At 39.2% G+C, this 15587-nt stretch overlaps 1 protein-coding gene across 1 annotated transcript in view; it reads right to left on the reverse strand.

Annotated features, from left to right (window-relative positions):
- LOC139303618 (protocadherin-15-like) overlaps window positions 1–15587 on the reverse strand; it is a 131766-nt gene that overhangs the window by 90079 nt on the left and 26100 nt on the right. The window contains exons 9-13 of the mRNA XM_070927462.1: window positions 13876–13986; window positions 10187–10357; window positions 3510–3618; window positions 2265–2377; window positions 82–288 (exon numbers count right to left, since the gene is read on the reverse strand). Coding sequence (XP_070783563.1) covers window positions 82–288; window positions 2265–2377; window positions 3510–3618; window positions 10187–10357; window positions 13876–13986 — 711 coding nt within the window. The remainder of the gene's footprint in view (window positions 1–81; window positions 289–2264; window positions 2378–3509; window positions 3619–10186; window positions 10358–13875; window positions 13987–15587) is intronic.

The following is a 15587-nucleotide window of genomic DNA, read 5'->3' on the forward strand; positions in this document are numbered from 1 at the left end:
TCATATAAGTGACAAATTAACATTTGTTAATGTTATAATTTGATTTGTCACAATGACAGCTCTGTATGCTTTCATCCTCACCTCTTCCACATCGTTATCCAGAGCTACGATGGCCAGCGGTGCGGACAGGCTGGCATTGGTCGCTACGGTGGTTCCCACTGGTGACGCCTCACTGACGTAGCCATGGTAACTGGCCTCCAGGAAGTAGGGTGCCTGGTTGTTCTCATCCAGAACTTCGATTAGGAGGTTGGCAAAAGCTGGCAAGGGGTGGCCGTTGTCCTGCTCTGCCTGAAGGGAGAGAGAAAATAATTGTTCATTTTGGCTGTGATTCATCTTCCGTACTCCACCAGCCACTACTCCTGCTGCACAAGTGGTATTTAATGATAGTGCTTCACATAATATGTAATAAGATAGTAGTCAGTTGAGTTCTGACGAATGCTATGACATTACCAATACATGGAAGTTCTGCATTTTGGTTTTAATAACAAACAAAGGCTGTGTGCTTTCTTGTATGCAAAGTTGGACATAAATGAATTGCAGTTTTTGGTGAGGCTGAATCATTATTCACTGGTCAGTCAGTTTTATCAGTCTGTCATTTTTTGAAGCAGAAACAATTTCCCTCAAGAGACCAAACATTATTAGAGAAAAATCAAATCTTTTTTTTTATCATTATATATTATATTATTATTATATTTGTAAATTAGCTGATGGGATAAAAGTGAAGTGTGTACCGCAGCTAAAATACAACGTACTACTAAATTTGAATTTGAAATGAATTTATATATCTCTAGTGGAGGTGGGGTGATTTAATATTACCTGAGCTGGTCAGTGATATCAATCCGTATGGATTCAACCCCACGGCAGCAATAATTACAGACATAATTACCAACTGTTTTTCTGTGAACTCGCTGGCCCTCCTGCAATTCAAATCCCGTCCGAGCAACATCCTTGTATTCTAAAAGTGGACCTCTATGTTTTTGTCAGCATGAAGAGCTGCTTGTGTGAAATTTGACGTTTGTGTGAAAATTGAGAAAATGAAAAATGTTTTTACTAATCTCATAGATGGAAACATGCCAACACCAATGTATAGGTCTATGTGGGACCAATATGACAACAGAAAAAATTAAAGCCATCAGGAGAGCAAGACCCCATCAAAGCTCATCAAATGGGCTGTTGTGTCAGCTACAGGTGTGTACTGGTATTCTCGTTTGAGCCGTGTTTTTTAGCCTATATTTGTTTAAATGTTATAAAACTGGCACCATTAAAAGTATGCCCAATTAGCAATTAGCAGCTCCTGTTTGCAATCCATGGATTTACAGGCAGCTATCACTGGATCACTTACTGAAGAAAACTTCTCAGGCTGAAGTGTCACCTCTATGATTTCTAAGCAGTTTTATGGATGTTTATTCGAGATGGACATCTGAGATAATGATATCCAGTACATATTAAGTGTCAGTAAGTAGGTGAATGATAAATGTGTTTCATGTCTGTGTCTTAAGATTTGAGTTGAGACTCAAAGTCACCTCACAGTGTCTTTGTCTCACGTCTTTCCCTTCAACTCTCCCGCACCCAGGTTTATTAAAGTCTGACAAATCTGAAACACGTGACAATACAACTGCTTGATTGCCTGTATACCTGTGTGTTTTTCTGTTTGTCTAACTTATGTGTCTTCTTTTTGTTTGCTGCTTATTTTCTATTTGCCATTGTCATCTACGTCTCATTCTTGTTTTGCTCCCTCACGTTTCTTCCTCCTCCTCCCCTCATTCATTACTTCATGTGGAATCCAAAAGCTTTACTATCCCAAAAGAACACCCAATGCAATGTAATAAGCACAATATCTGCACACTCATATACACAAATACACACACACACACACACACACACACACACACACACACACACTTTTAACTACAGAAAAAAACATCCTATATAGGAAAAATTCAATTTTCAATTTCAGTAGAGCAGAACTTGATGTATGCTTGGTCGTGTTATTTCATTACTAGACTAATTGAGACAAAAATACCTTCACAGTGCATGAGATACTTCTAATGCATTGCAATCACTGACATTTAATTTACAGAAACCAGGGAGCACCAAATAAATACATTCAGGAGGAACATTTAGTCTTTATTTAAGCTTATAGATGTACTAATCAACAGCTTGATGGATATATGGGGGTTAAAGGCAGTAAAAACAAAGCACTGCAACTTGCTGGGTGGAAATCAAATTAAACCTCCCCTGTTTGCAGCTCCAGTGTTTCTCACCTTGATAACCAGATCAAATCTGCGGTAGAGTTCTCTATCGATGGGCTTTAGTAGCAGGAGCTCCGCTGTGGTTCTGTTCAAGCTGAAATATTCTGCATAGGACTCTGGTTTGCCTGAGAGAGAGCAGGCAATAAGATACAAACAGTAAGAACAGAGCAAAAACAAAATATACAAAAATGGGGTAGTGTGTGTGTGTGTGTGTGTGAGAGAGATGGGGGGGGCATCAGTAATTGGTTTAAGAATCAATATATGTTTGTCTGGTGGGTGTCTGGGGGGGGGGTATAAAAGAGACAAGGAGGGGGAGAGGGAAGAGAGAGAGAGAGGCATGGCTAATGCTCCCAGTTTTCTCATCTCTTGTCTCCACAGGTGGGAATGCGCACACACACACACACACACACACACACACACACACATACATACATACATGGTGCTTTGGAATGCTGTATTGCTCAGTGGGGAAATCACGTTGTGGTGAGAGGAGCAGCAGCACCTGCCTATGTGCACAAGACAGCATGATTCACCCTATATTTGTGGTTATGGATGTTTGTGTGAGGGCCTCTTCTTCTTAAGGTATGTCCTTGTGTCCAAGAATCAAGGCCGCATTCCTAATGTTCCTTTGCAACTTTGCAACGGCCTGTTCTTTAAAATAATGTTGTTGTCCAGAGCAATTACCAACCACTGCTCATATATTGTCTGATGAAGGCCACTAGAGCTAAAACTCACTCTCTTTAAACACTGAAGCTTCCTCAACTGCAGCTTCATTTTTTCATTTTCGTTGCAAATCTTTGTGACACTGTCACTCTCATAATCCTTACTCAGACAGAGATTAGTTTCACTGGAGGAGGCTGGGAAATGTAATCAAGTCTGTGTCAAGTCATGTCGGCACATTTTTACGGACTATGCAGATCCTCATGAGTAAAAGTCAAAGTTTTTTGTGACTCCGCATTTTACAATGTTGAACAGTAATCATGATGTCTTGCAGCCATGGTGCACTGTAACTGTTATAAACAGGAATATCTCTTTACAGCGAACACAACAAATTAAATACTTAAAATTAGGGTATGTCATCACATTTTTGCAGTTACAAATATCATATATTACCATTAAGCAATCCTGCTTATTGATTTGCAACACTGCCTATAATGGTGTACATCTGTGGATGGTACACAAATGTATATTGTCTCACTGTTTATATTGCCCAATACTAGTGCCAACCAATCTAAACCCCCAAAGATGTAAACCTACCAATGAGGATGGAGTATAGAATCCCGGGCCTGTCAGAGGGAGGTTGTATGTTTCTGTCTTGGTCCACAGCTTGAATAGGTGGAGTCACATTGAGGGGATTCACTTTATTCTGGAAACAGGACCAAGCAGAGCATTAGGGTTCAATATTACAACCATTACCTACAAATGTACCATGTATGACTTTACTTTGTGTGGATTCATTTTGAGATTGAAAAATAAAAGAGCCAAACAAGCCAACATGAAATTTTCAACTCACCAACAGTGCCAGTTTAAATTTACGTCATAAAAAATAGATCACTTCAATCTTCAAACTATTTTTCGACCCAACCAGGCTCACCAGGAACATTTGTAACAAAAACAGCTACTGCTTAAAGCAACAGCCAAAAAAAATGAGAAGGGATATCAAAATAATAGTTTCTTGGTGGTCTGTCCGACTCAGTTGTTCTAAGACATATAGAAAAGCTTTAACTCTATTCATTTATGTGTCAACAAGCTCAGAGCATGGCAGCAAAGCAAGAGGGAGTTAAACAGAATGCTGCAGAAACACACTGTGGAAGACTTTAAATCACATGTAGAGCATGCATGCACGTGCACACCTACAGATGAAAGTGAAGAAGAAAAATGATCACATTCAGTAAAATAAAATAATACAGACTACTTTGTACACACACACTGTACTGTATGAGCCTGCTGGTCTGGATCTGGATCTGTATGCAAGTGTGGCAGGCTATAATGCTGATGTATAATAGTGTAATATGCTGAGGTGTCTGTAACACAGGGGAAACATTACACCCTTATAGGATCATATCTACAATCACTAAAGCTGTAAAATGTAAAGCCAAGCACACCAACATGACGGCACATATTCGCAAATGTGCATGAATGCATCAGCACACGCACATGCACTGTACACGATAGCACGCTCATACACCTGCTATGATACAACACTTTACCACCGCACCTGTCATGCAGCAGTTAAAATCTACTAGCCATCATAGAGCTATATCTCCTGTTGCCTGTCACTAAGAGAGGAGAGGAGGGAGACACAGGCAGAGAAGAAGTTATGGCGAGTAATGAAGTGGAGTAAAAATGGGTTTAAATATATGGAGGGGAGATGAATCTGCCAGGAGTTGAGGGTAAACATGGAGCAGGGAGAGAGATGTAAATGCAGCAAAGAAGAAAGGGGGAGTCAGAGAAAGACAGGCTGGTCCCTGAGAACACTGAGATACTGATACCACAATTTTTGTTACTAACAGTGACAATCATTTAACAAGCCACCTCACAATGGATAAATAAAAGAAAAGATATACAATATAAAACTATAAAAGCAATGCAAGAGTCAAAATGTGCGATTTGCAAGTGATAATGAAAGGAAGATCCTGTAGGTCTCAAAACGGGAAGATATGATTTCTGACATTAGACAGTCCCACCCAGGATCACCCACCCTAACAATTATGATAAGAGCACTGATACTGTTTGATACTTTAAATAATCATCATCACCATCATTGATCATAGCTGTGTTTTTAACACTAGCCTTTTCGAGATGGCTCAGCAGCAGTTATTGACCAATGAATTCCTTTAAGATGTGAAATGTTTGATTTACCTTGTTTTGTAAGTATGGTAGCCTTTGGGGTACAAAAACAGGTTGAAAAAGCTGGTCAAGCCAGCCAGTAAAAGTGACTTCTTTGAAACAAGCTCAGCTCCTATACATTTCCTTTAATTGTGTCCTAAAAAAGGCAAATTTGATCCTTGAATGCCCTAATCATCCACTCCGTAAAGAAGTAGACCTCCCTCATTCAGACTAATGCTAAAGAAATAATATCATAGACAAGTCTCAACCTTCATTTCACACATATGCTTCTGCTTTTCTCAGAAAGTACTACAAGCACAGCACTTCACAAATAGCACTTCAAAGTTTTCATCAGGCTTTAATCAATCATTGAATGTAAGCTGCAAATGGTTATTTATTTTTTGGCATTTTAATTTTCTGTTAAATGACTAATTGATTAATCAAATAATCGTTGCAGCTCCAACTGGAACTATACAGTACATTGATCTTGATCTGCCATTGTTTCCTTTTATTAAATGCAATTTTGTTCATATAACTCTGCCTCTTTTGTGTGCAAGTGCTGCCAGTTATCCACAATCACCCACTTAATGACGCAGGCCCAAAATATGGGCCCCTGAGCAAACACAACAAGCTGGGCATGTAATGTTAAAAGCCTCTTTGCTCACTGGGCTTTCAAGGCTTACTGTCAGAAACACGCAGGCAGGCAGAATCAAAGACAAGCAAACACTGCCGAATCAGCAGGAAAGAATATGAGCAACAGGTATCAAGCAGACATGAACGACTCAGACACAACAACAACTAGGACAACACCACCTGGCAAATGTGTGTGGGGGAACTGCCTTTTAAATATACTGGGGAACTAATGAGCAAATGAGCAGCAGCTGTGCACGCAGGTGGCTGATCCCGAGAGCAGTGAGGAGATCAATAGAGGGGAAAAGCCCCTGAGGGCGTCTGGTGGTCAGGTGAGGCTTTGTGTCAACCACTGAGCTATACAGGAGCGCATGGCGAGACGTTCTCTGTGGTGCAACAGGGATACAGCACTCCCCTATCACATAAAAAAATAACAGATTGCTTTCCACGATGCAGTGCAACGCAGTGCTGCAAAGTTGTGTTGAAAGCAGCTACAAAATAAAGTTATGTTTTGTTCATCTTTATGCAACTTGTAGCCAATCAATTGCCAGTCTGACATAATGACAAACGGTCAGGTACTGTTCAATAATCTATTTTTCCCTCACAGCTATAAATGTCTGAGCTGCAGAGGCAGCAAAGTTTTTGAAGTGTATGTGTGAACATGGCCTGACAGCCAACTCCTCGGCATAAATGACCAGCATCTTGGTGTGTATGTGTGGGAGAAAGGGAACAGTTATGTTGGCTCTAAGGCTCTGAAGTTGTCATGTCTTATCAGTCTGATTAGGACTCAAACTATTATAGTGCCTTGACTCTCCTTTTCGTTCATGCCTCTCCTCACTTCAACCCATCTTTCTTTCCCAGCAACAGCAGCTCTTTGCTGTCCTATCTATCTATCTATCTATCTATCTATCTATCTATCTATCTATCTATCTATCTATCTATCTATCTATCTATCTATCTATCTATCTATCTATCTATCTATCTATCTATCTATCTATCTATCTATCTATCTATCCTCTGTTTTTCCCCTTCAACAACAGTTTGAGGGGTGCAAAATGTGAACCCTGAGCGTAAACTACGTTCATTATATTTGGATTCATTCAAGCAGAATGTATCAGAGTACTCATGTTGGATGCCGTCAAAGTCTGGTCTTAATCAATCAAACAGGGCCCCTGAGAGACAGCTGCTTTAAATAGAGAGCGGTGCATTCAGGCGAACCTAATGGGAGAGATCATGCTGTTGGCATAAACATGCATTTATTTAAATGACCTGAAATCGTTTGTTTAAAGTATATGATTGGTTTAGGAAAAAGGGTTTTTGTGGTGCAATCATAAATTAGTGTTACAGATTTTCCCTTTGGATTTCGGATGTTTTATTATCTGTTGGCATCTTTTTCTCCACCTGTTGAGCTATGGTGGATCTTTGACCTTTGATACCATTCAAACTGCTCCTACCTCCCCTGGAACTGAAACGTGTGCAGACCAACTAACACTGTCAACAAATGCAGCCTGCTTATTTATTTCAATGAGACCACTGCAGGTGTCACAGAGGGCTTAGGGGGAAAAAAAACCTGGCACTCTGTAGGTCATTCAACTATGTGCAAGTGCACGGTGTACGGTGTATAATTATGCTGATTCTCAAATCATCAACATGGAGAAGACAGTTATCGCTGTGGTGATTCGTTTCAAGAGCTGTAAAATCCTTCATCATAAGAGTTTAAACCCCTGTACACCCCCTGTCTTGCTGTCTAATAAGCTTTCTAACTCCTGGATGTTTTATTCAAACTGGAAGTGGTTCATATTTCATTTTATAATAATATAAAATCAGAAAATAATTGTCATCAATCAATCCACCTTTAAAAAAATGTGAAAACTAAAATACATTAAAAGGGATAATGAAATGATCTAATATTGCATTTCCAATACCAGTTACTAGTATGGGTCAAGCTCCAAAATCACTAGATTCTACATTTCCCATAATGCAACTCAGAAGCATCTTTTGTTAGACCCTTCCTGCCTAGTTAATTCCCAAAGTCCATGCCCAGTAGTTTGTATTGCAGGCTTTCTGTTATAAATTTGAAGTCTCTGGGCCAAATCCAACATCACTATGACGTCATCAGGGGTTATTTTCTCAAACTTGGGACGACTCCCTTCAGAACACTAACTTTGCAGTTCAGTCATGATTTACAGTAGGACAAGTACAAAATGGAGGCATGGTCAGAATCAATGGCGGGCCCAGATTTTACTAATAGACCTTTTCACAGCAGATATTTTGACTTGTCATAGCAGGAGAAGAACAGGTGTACCCAATAACATTAACGGTGGCTCCGTTAACGATGGCTAATTAAGCCAAGCATGTACAATGCTAGACGCCCTGGAACTGGCAAAACTACACAGGATGCAGCCATCATTCATGTGCTTTTCCTGCTATGACATGTCAAAATGTCTGCTGTGAAGGAGGTCCTCAGGTCTCCGAAACATGAGCTTTTAAACTGTCAGACATCTGCAAAGGTCCCAACTCCAGTACTGAGCAGGGACCGCAGTCTCATTCAAACATCGCCAACAGAAAGGAGAAGCAGGTTTGCCTGAACGATCCCATTTTTCTTTTCTGCTGTGACGTTGTAAGATTACAAATACTGAAATCAGTGAAGCATCTGGAGTCAGCAGCAGTTGTGTATTGGGAGCAAATTGACAAGTGAGAAACAATCTGTTTGTGTTTGATGCAACATGTTTTAAGCATCGCTTCAGATTTTTAAAACCCCTCAAGTATTTTCCCAGCAACTTTTTCTGTGTCTGCCTTTCCCTCTCTCTTCCCCCTGTCTGACCCCCCCCCCCCCCCACCTCTCCATCATAAACCCTGTCCTTGTCTGCGTACACTTGCTCCTTCTCAAAACCACAAGGTGTAAAGTTGATTTACTCCTGTTGTTCCTCGCTGTGTCTGTCCTGGCTTGGAGAAAAGTGTGTGTGTGTGTGTGTGTGTGTGTGTGTGTGTGTGCGAGTGAGGAGAGCTAAGAAGGAGAGAGGCAGAGAAAGTTCCCTCAGTGTGTCTGGAGTTAAGTGAGCATATGTGTGCATGTGTGATCTCAGTATAAACAAAGAGATGAAGTAGACAATGCCCAGTTCGGCATGACTGCTCTAGTGGCTTGACACTGTTATGGTGAGTGTGTGTAGGTGGATGGGGGGGGGGGGGCATGAACGCACTGCTAGCTTGTCACCATCAAGGGTGTGTGCCTGTGTGTGGTAAGGGATGAATGCTCTGCTGACTTGTCAGAGTTGAGGATTTTGCCTGCAGCAACTTTGTCTCATTTACAAAGTGGTATCGTGTGTCGCTCTGGATAACAGCATCAGCTAAATGCCCGAGATACAAATGCAAAATGATGTATACAGCTGTGTAAGCATAAATACATACCACAGTGTTGCTCACTCTGTTCATATACATTACAAAGATTTACAGTACGATCTGTCAGAAATAACATCTATTAACTTCGACTTTTTGTCCAAAGCAGTGTCTTAGAGTCATTAATCACACTAGCTTTCCACTTAATCATTGAGTTGTCCAAAATAATGTTGTGACCCATTTTAAGATAGCCATTTAAGTTACATTATCATAGACTATAGATCTTTGTCAGAATGACATTAACACCCATTATAATCTCAAAAGTAAAAAGCAAGAAATCATCTGTAACACAACAATGTAACCTTTCAGTTTATAACTCTACAGGCCACCTTTTCTGACTGCTAACAACTTCTTGCCATTAAAATATCATCAGTGTTCTTTCTTTTCAAATGACGCTAATTGCTTATGAAATCCTGACATAGTTTCTGCTGGAGTTCACATACATAACAGGAGTGCAAAGCATGATTTTAGCCTTCGTTCTAATTACTTAACGGCTAGTTTGCAGTGAAACAAGTTTTAAATGTCACGTTTTTGCCTTAACTGTAGGCGTGATGCAGACACTTTATACCATGTGTGAAAAAGCAGATATTCGTGGCCAAACAAGGTCTCATTTTGCACACAATCTATCAATTAAAGAGTTACCAGATGAGTAACCCGCTAAAACTATTTCATTTCACTGGATTTCAAGGGGCTGAGAGATTATTAGATGAATTATGTGCAGTATTACTGCAGTCAGAAGATACACAGGAGCAGCATCAGTTCTTCATGGTCTTGGAATTTTAAAAAGCGTACAAAATTGTGCGGATGAGCCCTGAGAGATTAGCTCTCACTATTAACCTTAATCTAAGCCTAAAGGACTACCAAAACTACCATATGTCACAAAAATGCACTAAATGAAAGTGTAAAACTAAAAACAACACGCACACAAGCACATACACATCGCCATTGTCCAATGAAGGCAACAATAAGTAATGCAGAAATGCACAGATAGAAACACACCCTCTGCACCATACACACAAATACAATACAGTATATATACAGTATGTATATATATATATATAAGCTAAGCACACACTCACCGGCTCTGTGAGCTCCAGTACATTAGCCCTATATGTGATGGGACTACAGTCACGGGTGTTTCCCACAAGCGTACATGGTAGAAACATGGGACCCAAGTCATCACCATCCAGTACATCCACAGTTAGAGTTGTGGTGGCTGTGCGGCGCTCACTGGGATAGGGGGCTCGGTCCTAGACAGAGAGAAAGAAATTTTATTTTTGGATGATATTGCACTTTCTTATTAGCACTTATTTAGATATTTACACGTCTTTATCTTCACGTCCTGAATAGAAAGTGACCACAACATAGTCCTGCAGAATATTTTCAGAAAATCTAATCAACAAAGCTGCAGGGAACTCTTGATGCCGTCAAAGGCTGGTGTCTACTTGACCTACCATCTTCATGTTTATTTAAACATCATCAAGAGAAGATAAACAGACTTCTAATGCATTTAAGACTGGTTCAGCACAGCACAGCCCGGGCATGTTTGTTACAGCAATGTATGTAATGTATTTCAAAGGCAGAATGAGTGGGATTGCGGTTTGTAAACACAGCATTTTAAAGTTGGCCCCTCCTCCCCGGCTCGTAGCTTCCTCTGTGTGGATGTGTGCTTACGACCAGCCACCTGGTCGCTACGTTTTTATAGAGCCCCGCCCCCTCATACCCTTATTGGCTGGGAGCTAAACACCCACTGCCAAAAGGTTGACGCCCAAAAATGTCCCAAACACAGCAAAATAAGAAAAGTGATGAACACATTTATGCATCCACAGTTATAATCCAATAATATAACATAAATTATTCAGAAATGGGCCATTTTGCATGATGAGTACTTTTACTTTTGGTCCTTGAAGATTATTTTGATGCTAATACTTTTGTGCTTTTACTTAATTTTGAATGCATGAATTGACTTATAGCAGAGTATGTCTACACTGTTGTATTACTACATTTACTTAGTAAAATATCTTCTTCCATCACTGCTTATAATATATAAAAAATAATATATATAATATCAAATTACAAATAATCTTTAATTGAGTATTGATAAATTATTTACATTTGCATTGCATTCATTTGTATTGTCAGAAAATGATTCAAGTGTTGATGTCAGTAATATACTGCAGTCAAAATGCTTGTATTGTGTAGACCTCAAGCTTTCAGAACAAAATGTATTTTTAAAAAGGGGGTATTGAAACAAATATAGGCAGCTTTTGTCATTTTATCTGAATGAACAGTGTACCTGGTGGCCTATAACGTTTTACACAGAAATGTTTTTATATTTAATCCTAGTAATAAATTCCAGTGGAAATGTTTGCACTGTGTAAATATCTCAGGCTTTTGAAGAATGTATGTCCTTGATACAGCCAATAAAAAATGGATGTGCTTACACACTACGGCGTTTTCATCCAGAAGACCTTCAGGAGACCTTAATAGCTGTAATAGCCAGGTTTCAGTGAGGCCCTATTAAAATATCAATACAACTAGTTCACAAGAAACACAGAGTCCTAGTCATACACTAAAAGTAAAGATATTCTTTTAGTGTATATATAATATATTAAGTTTTATTTCTGCTTAGGCGTGATTGTGCCATTTTGTGGAGACATTTTTAAATCCAGTTCTACTCTATCTACTTGTTGATCTGCTTTTGGTGAAGTATCCGCCACCCAATTATGTACAAAGGTAGCTGCCCAGCAAATTCACAGGAAACACTTAACTGGCCTATTCATCTGAATGGTCAATATAACAGCTGTGTTTTCAGTTTTTATTTCAAGATAATCAAGATATATACAAGCCATTTTTGTTTATTTTGTAAAGCTCTCAGAACAAAATAGCCAAACAGGAAATCTACAGAAAACTCAAACTCTCTGCAACTGAATAATCAATGCAACAATCGCACGTCCACCCTTTACTAAGGAAAAAAACCCTTTAAAAGATAATATCCGCTATTTCAAGTTTGTGCAAATCATCCTGTCCCGTCCACTTCACATTATATGTGGTTGTGTCTGCTTATCAGGCAGCATAGTCGGAGATATCAGCACTTGTTTCCCTCTTTTCAGAAGAAGCAGTTTTCTGCTATTAAACTCTTTTTGTGTTACACAAACTTGAAAATTGGCCAAACAAGATAAGGAGCATAAAACCTTACTTAAGTTTTGTTAAAGTTCCTGTTTTACTGTTATTTAATTACAAGTGATTTGAGCATTACATTATGCTCAATCACCTCACAGTAAAAGACAGAAATAGAGGTCCCATATACTGCATGCATTGCAAAAGAATAAAATGTAAACAAGATGGTAACAGCAGAGCGCAGCCTCCACAGTAACTGCAAATAACACCAGTGTTTTATTTTTATTCTGCAATTATTCAAACTCCCACATTGCAGGCAGTCACTGAAGCTATCAGAAAAAATAACAAACATACTTTTTTTTCCAGAGAAGTCACATAGTTTAGACATTATTTGACTTAAGTGAATAATTTGATATTATGGTAAATACTTTTATTCACTTTCTTTCCGCGAATTAGATACGATCAATACTACTCGCATAGCTTTGCGTTTCATGGGAAGCTACGACACTGTTTTTGCTAAGCTTAGCTTAGCATAAAGACTGGAATCAGCTAGCTTAGTCACTGCTCTGGAAGGAAATAATTCCAGCACATAACCCCCACGATATATATAAGTGATGGTACGCAGATTTTACATCCATACGCTATTTCATCTCTCATGCACACCTTACACCACTGACTTCATTGACATCCACAATCCACGCCTTGTTAATATACAGTTGATCCTTTAATTCACTTGTTTTTGTTCTAAATAAATTACTTTTGTTAAAAGCAGTGATATTGTGTGAGCCAGATTGTGACAGTTATTTAGATATATTATTTAGACAAGGTTATACGTTTACGTGGCTCATTCAATCACTGCTTCAATTTGTCTATAGTTGTCATAAGTTTAGGGAAAGTACAGCTGAAAAGGTCAGCCTTTTTCCAAGGTTTTTTTTTTCTTTGCTAAGAATTTATATTCAGCAAATTCACAGTCACTCAAAAAACTCTTCATACTGTATTCAGATGAACGGTGAATACGTCAGGCTTTCAAGCAGTCAGAAACGCATTAATCTTTCAGTGTACTGTTGACTTTTAATAATGCTTTCAGGGTAAATGGGCCTTGAGACATATTAATATTTGCCAGAATACTTAGGTGAGCACTAAATGTTTTGTAAGTAAGGTTTTCTGTCACAACAAAAACCTTAATGGCGCAATCAGCAACTCAAACTATTTTCTTGCAGCAGTTTGGATCCTTCAAACCATTGTTACCCATGAGTCTGTCTTGTGCGTTGGGAGAAATTAACTATATTGTAGACCCCTTGTGAAATAAAAGGAGGACAACAACTACATTAAAAAAGACATTAGTGATAATTAAGTATGTGCTACAGAGCAAAATTGTCCAAGGCTGTGCAACAGTAATGATAATAAATAAAAAAAAACACATAAACTTAACAACACACACAACAACGCTCTAGGCTGCAGACTGCATTCAATAATCAATCAGTTTATTTTCTTCAGACATCCTTTAAATTTCAGATGAAAACCTTACAATTCATTTCATTTCATACTTTTTATATTATATGAAAAAATCCTCCTCAGAATTGATCTTTGATAGCTGCACAGAGAAGCATGTGCATAAAAACACACATAAAAAACAAAAAACACTTACATTTGCCTGTATGATGACCAGGTACCGTGTTATCTCCTCATAGTTGAGTCTTTCTCTGAGAACCACGGAGCCGAACAGTGTCAGGGGAATGTCAAAGGTTCTGTTTGTTGTCTGAAACACACACAAATACATAACAAACACAAACATATTGAGTCACTCACAGGGTCAACAGTTCATGTTCACTTTTTTAGAGTTTAGACCAAGCACCAACCTGCAGGTCTGAAAAGTGAAGGCAATGCGAGGTGCCTTAAACCTGCATTCTTTCTGATGGCCGGCAGGGGGCGACTCCACTGGTAGCAAAAATAAGTCTGATAGTATACGAGTCTATAAAAAAATGAACCTACTTCTCATTTTCCTAATGAATTTATGGTCTCAGTCGCTATTTTCAAGTCTTCTTCAATAAAGCATGATGTTCATTTTGTTTATAGGTAGGCGTGCATGGTGTCCTCGGGTTCTCAGATCCCCTGCTCCACCCTCTCCTCCAAATATGGTCACTTCTGGTTCCAAAAAAACAAGATGGCCAATCTCAAGGCTTCAAAATGGTAATCAACAAACCAATGTGTAGCGTCACGGTGGCTACATCCACTTCTTTTATACAGTCTATGGTTTAGACAAGCTTAGACACGTAATAGTAGTGGGAGGACTGTAGACGTTACAGCAGTAAAAGTAGTAGTAGTAGAAGTGACTGTCTCTTCTGTATCACTTCACCCCAGTGGACCTGCATTTGTTTTGTGGTTTGTAAAAACTTTGAAACAGAACTTGTAAAAACTAAATAAAAAAAATAGCATTTCATTATGTAAACATGATATTTTTAAAAAGCTGTAAAATTAAACTTATAGTTCACAGAGAATGATGTGAGTCAAACTTAAGATGAGATATGTTACTTAGCAGGTCCATTTTCTCCTCTGAGTTCAATTGCCAGGACAGAGAAAGTTACATTTTTAAACAAAAAATGGCAAAAGCACACGCACATTTATGAATGTACAGTATCAAAAACTATGGATCAAACACAACAGCTGTTATTTGTCTCCAACAGTCTGCTTTGACTATAACTTTAGTTCTAGTTATAATCTACTTCCCTACATGTTTCATGTCATATTTTTTATTTGAGAAAGGAGTGAAAAAGTGAGAGAGGGCTGATTGTTGCTCAGTGGGCAGCTCTTCTTCTCCCTCTGCCTCTGTAACGAATAGAAAAGCTCCTCCTGTCGCAGCAGGAAGTCCTCGTGCTGGCAGAGGACCTCCTTCTACACCCTTCAATCTTCTTTTGGAGAGCCTCCACAATCTCAATGGCTTCTAGTTCATAGGTCTCTGCCTGGAACCTCAAAACCATTTCTTTGTCCAGCATTTGAGTGAGCTCCATGATGTCTCTAACAAGAGCTTCTTGCTTCTTATCCTCCTGTTGCAGCTTGTCAGCGAGCATCTGGCTTTCTGCTGAAAGCTTCTCTGTTAGCTTTCGGGCCTCCTCCAATTTTTGGAAAAGTGCCTCTCCGATTTTAACGGCCTCCAGATTGCTTTGCTGTGCCTCCACCCTCAGTTTCTTCTCTTTCTGGAGCTGTTGGTCAAACTCTCTACAAAAGGCCTCCTCGATCTCAAAGTCCTTGAGGTTTTCAATCTCTGCCTGGTTCCTCAAGTCCTTTTCTATCTGGAGTGTTTGCTGCAGTTCCAGGATCTCTTGACAAAGTTGACCCTGTTTAGCTTCCTCAGATTCCTCT

This window comes from Enoplosus armatus, chromosome 20 (genome assembly GCF_043641665.1).
Source record: "Enoplosus armatus isolate fEnoArm2 chromosome 20, fEnoArm2.hap1, whole genome shotgun sequence".
NCBI classification, from domain to species: Eukaryota; Metazoa; Chordata; class Actinopteri; order Centrarchiformes; family Enoplosidae; genus Enoplosus; species Enoplosus armatus.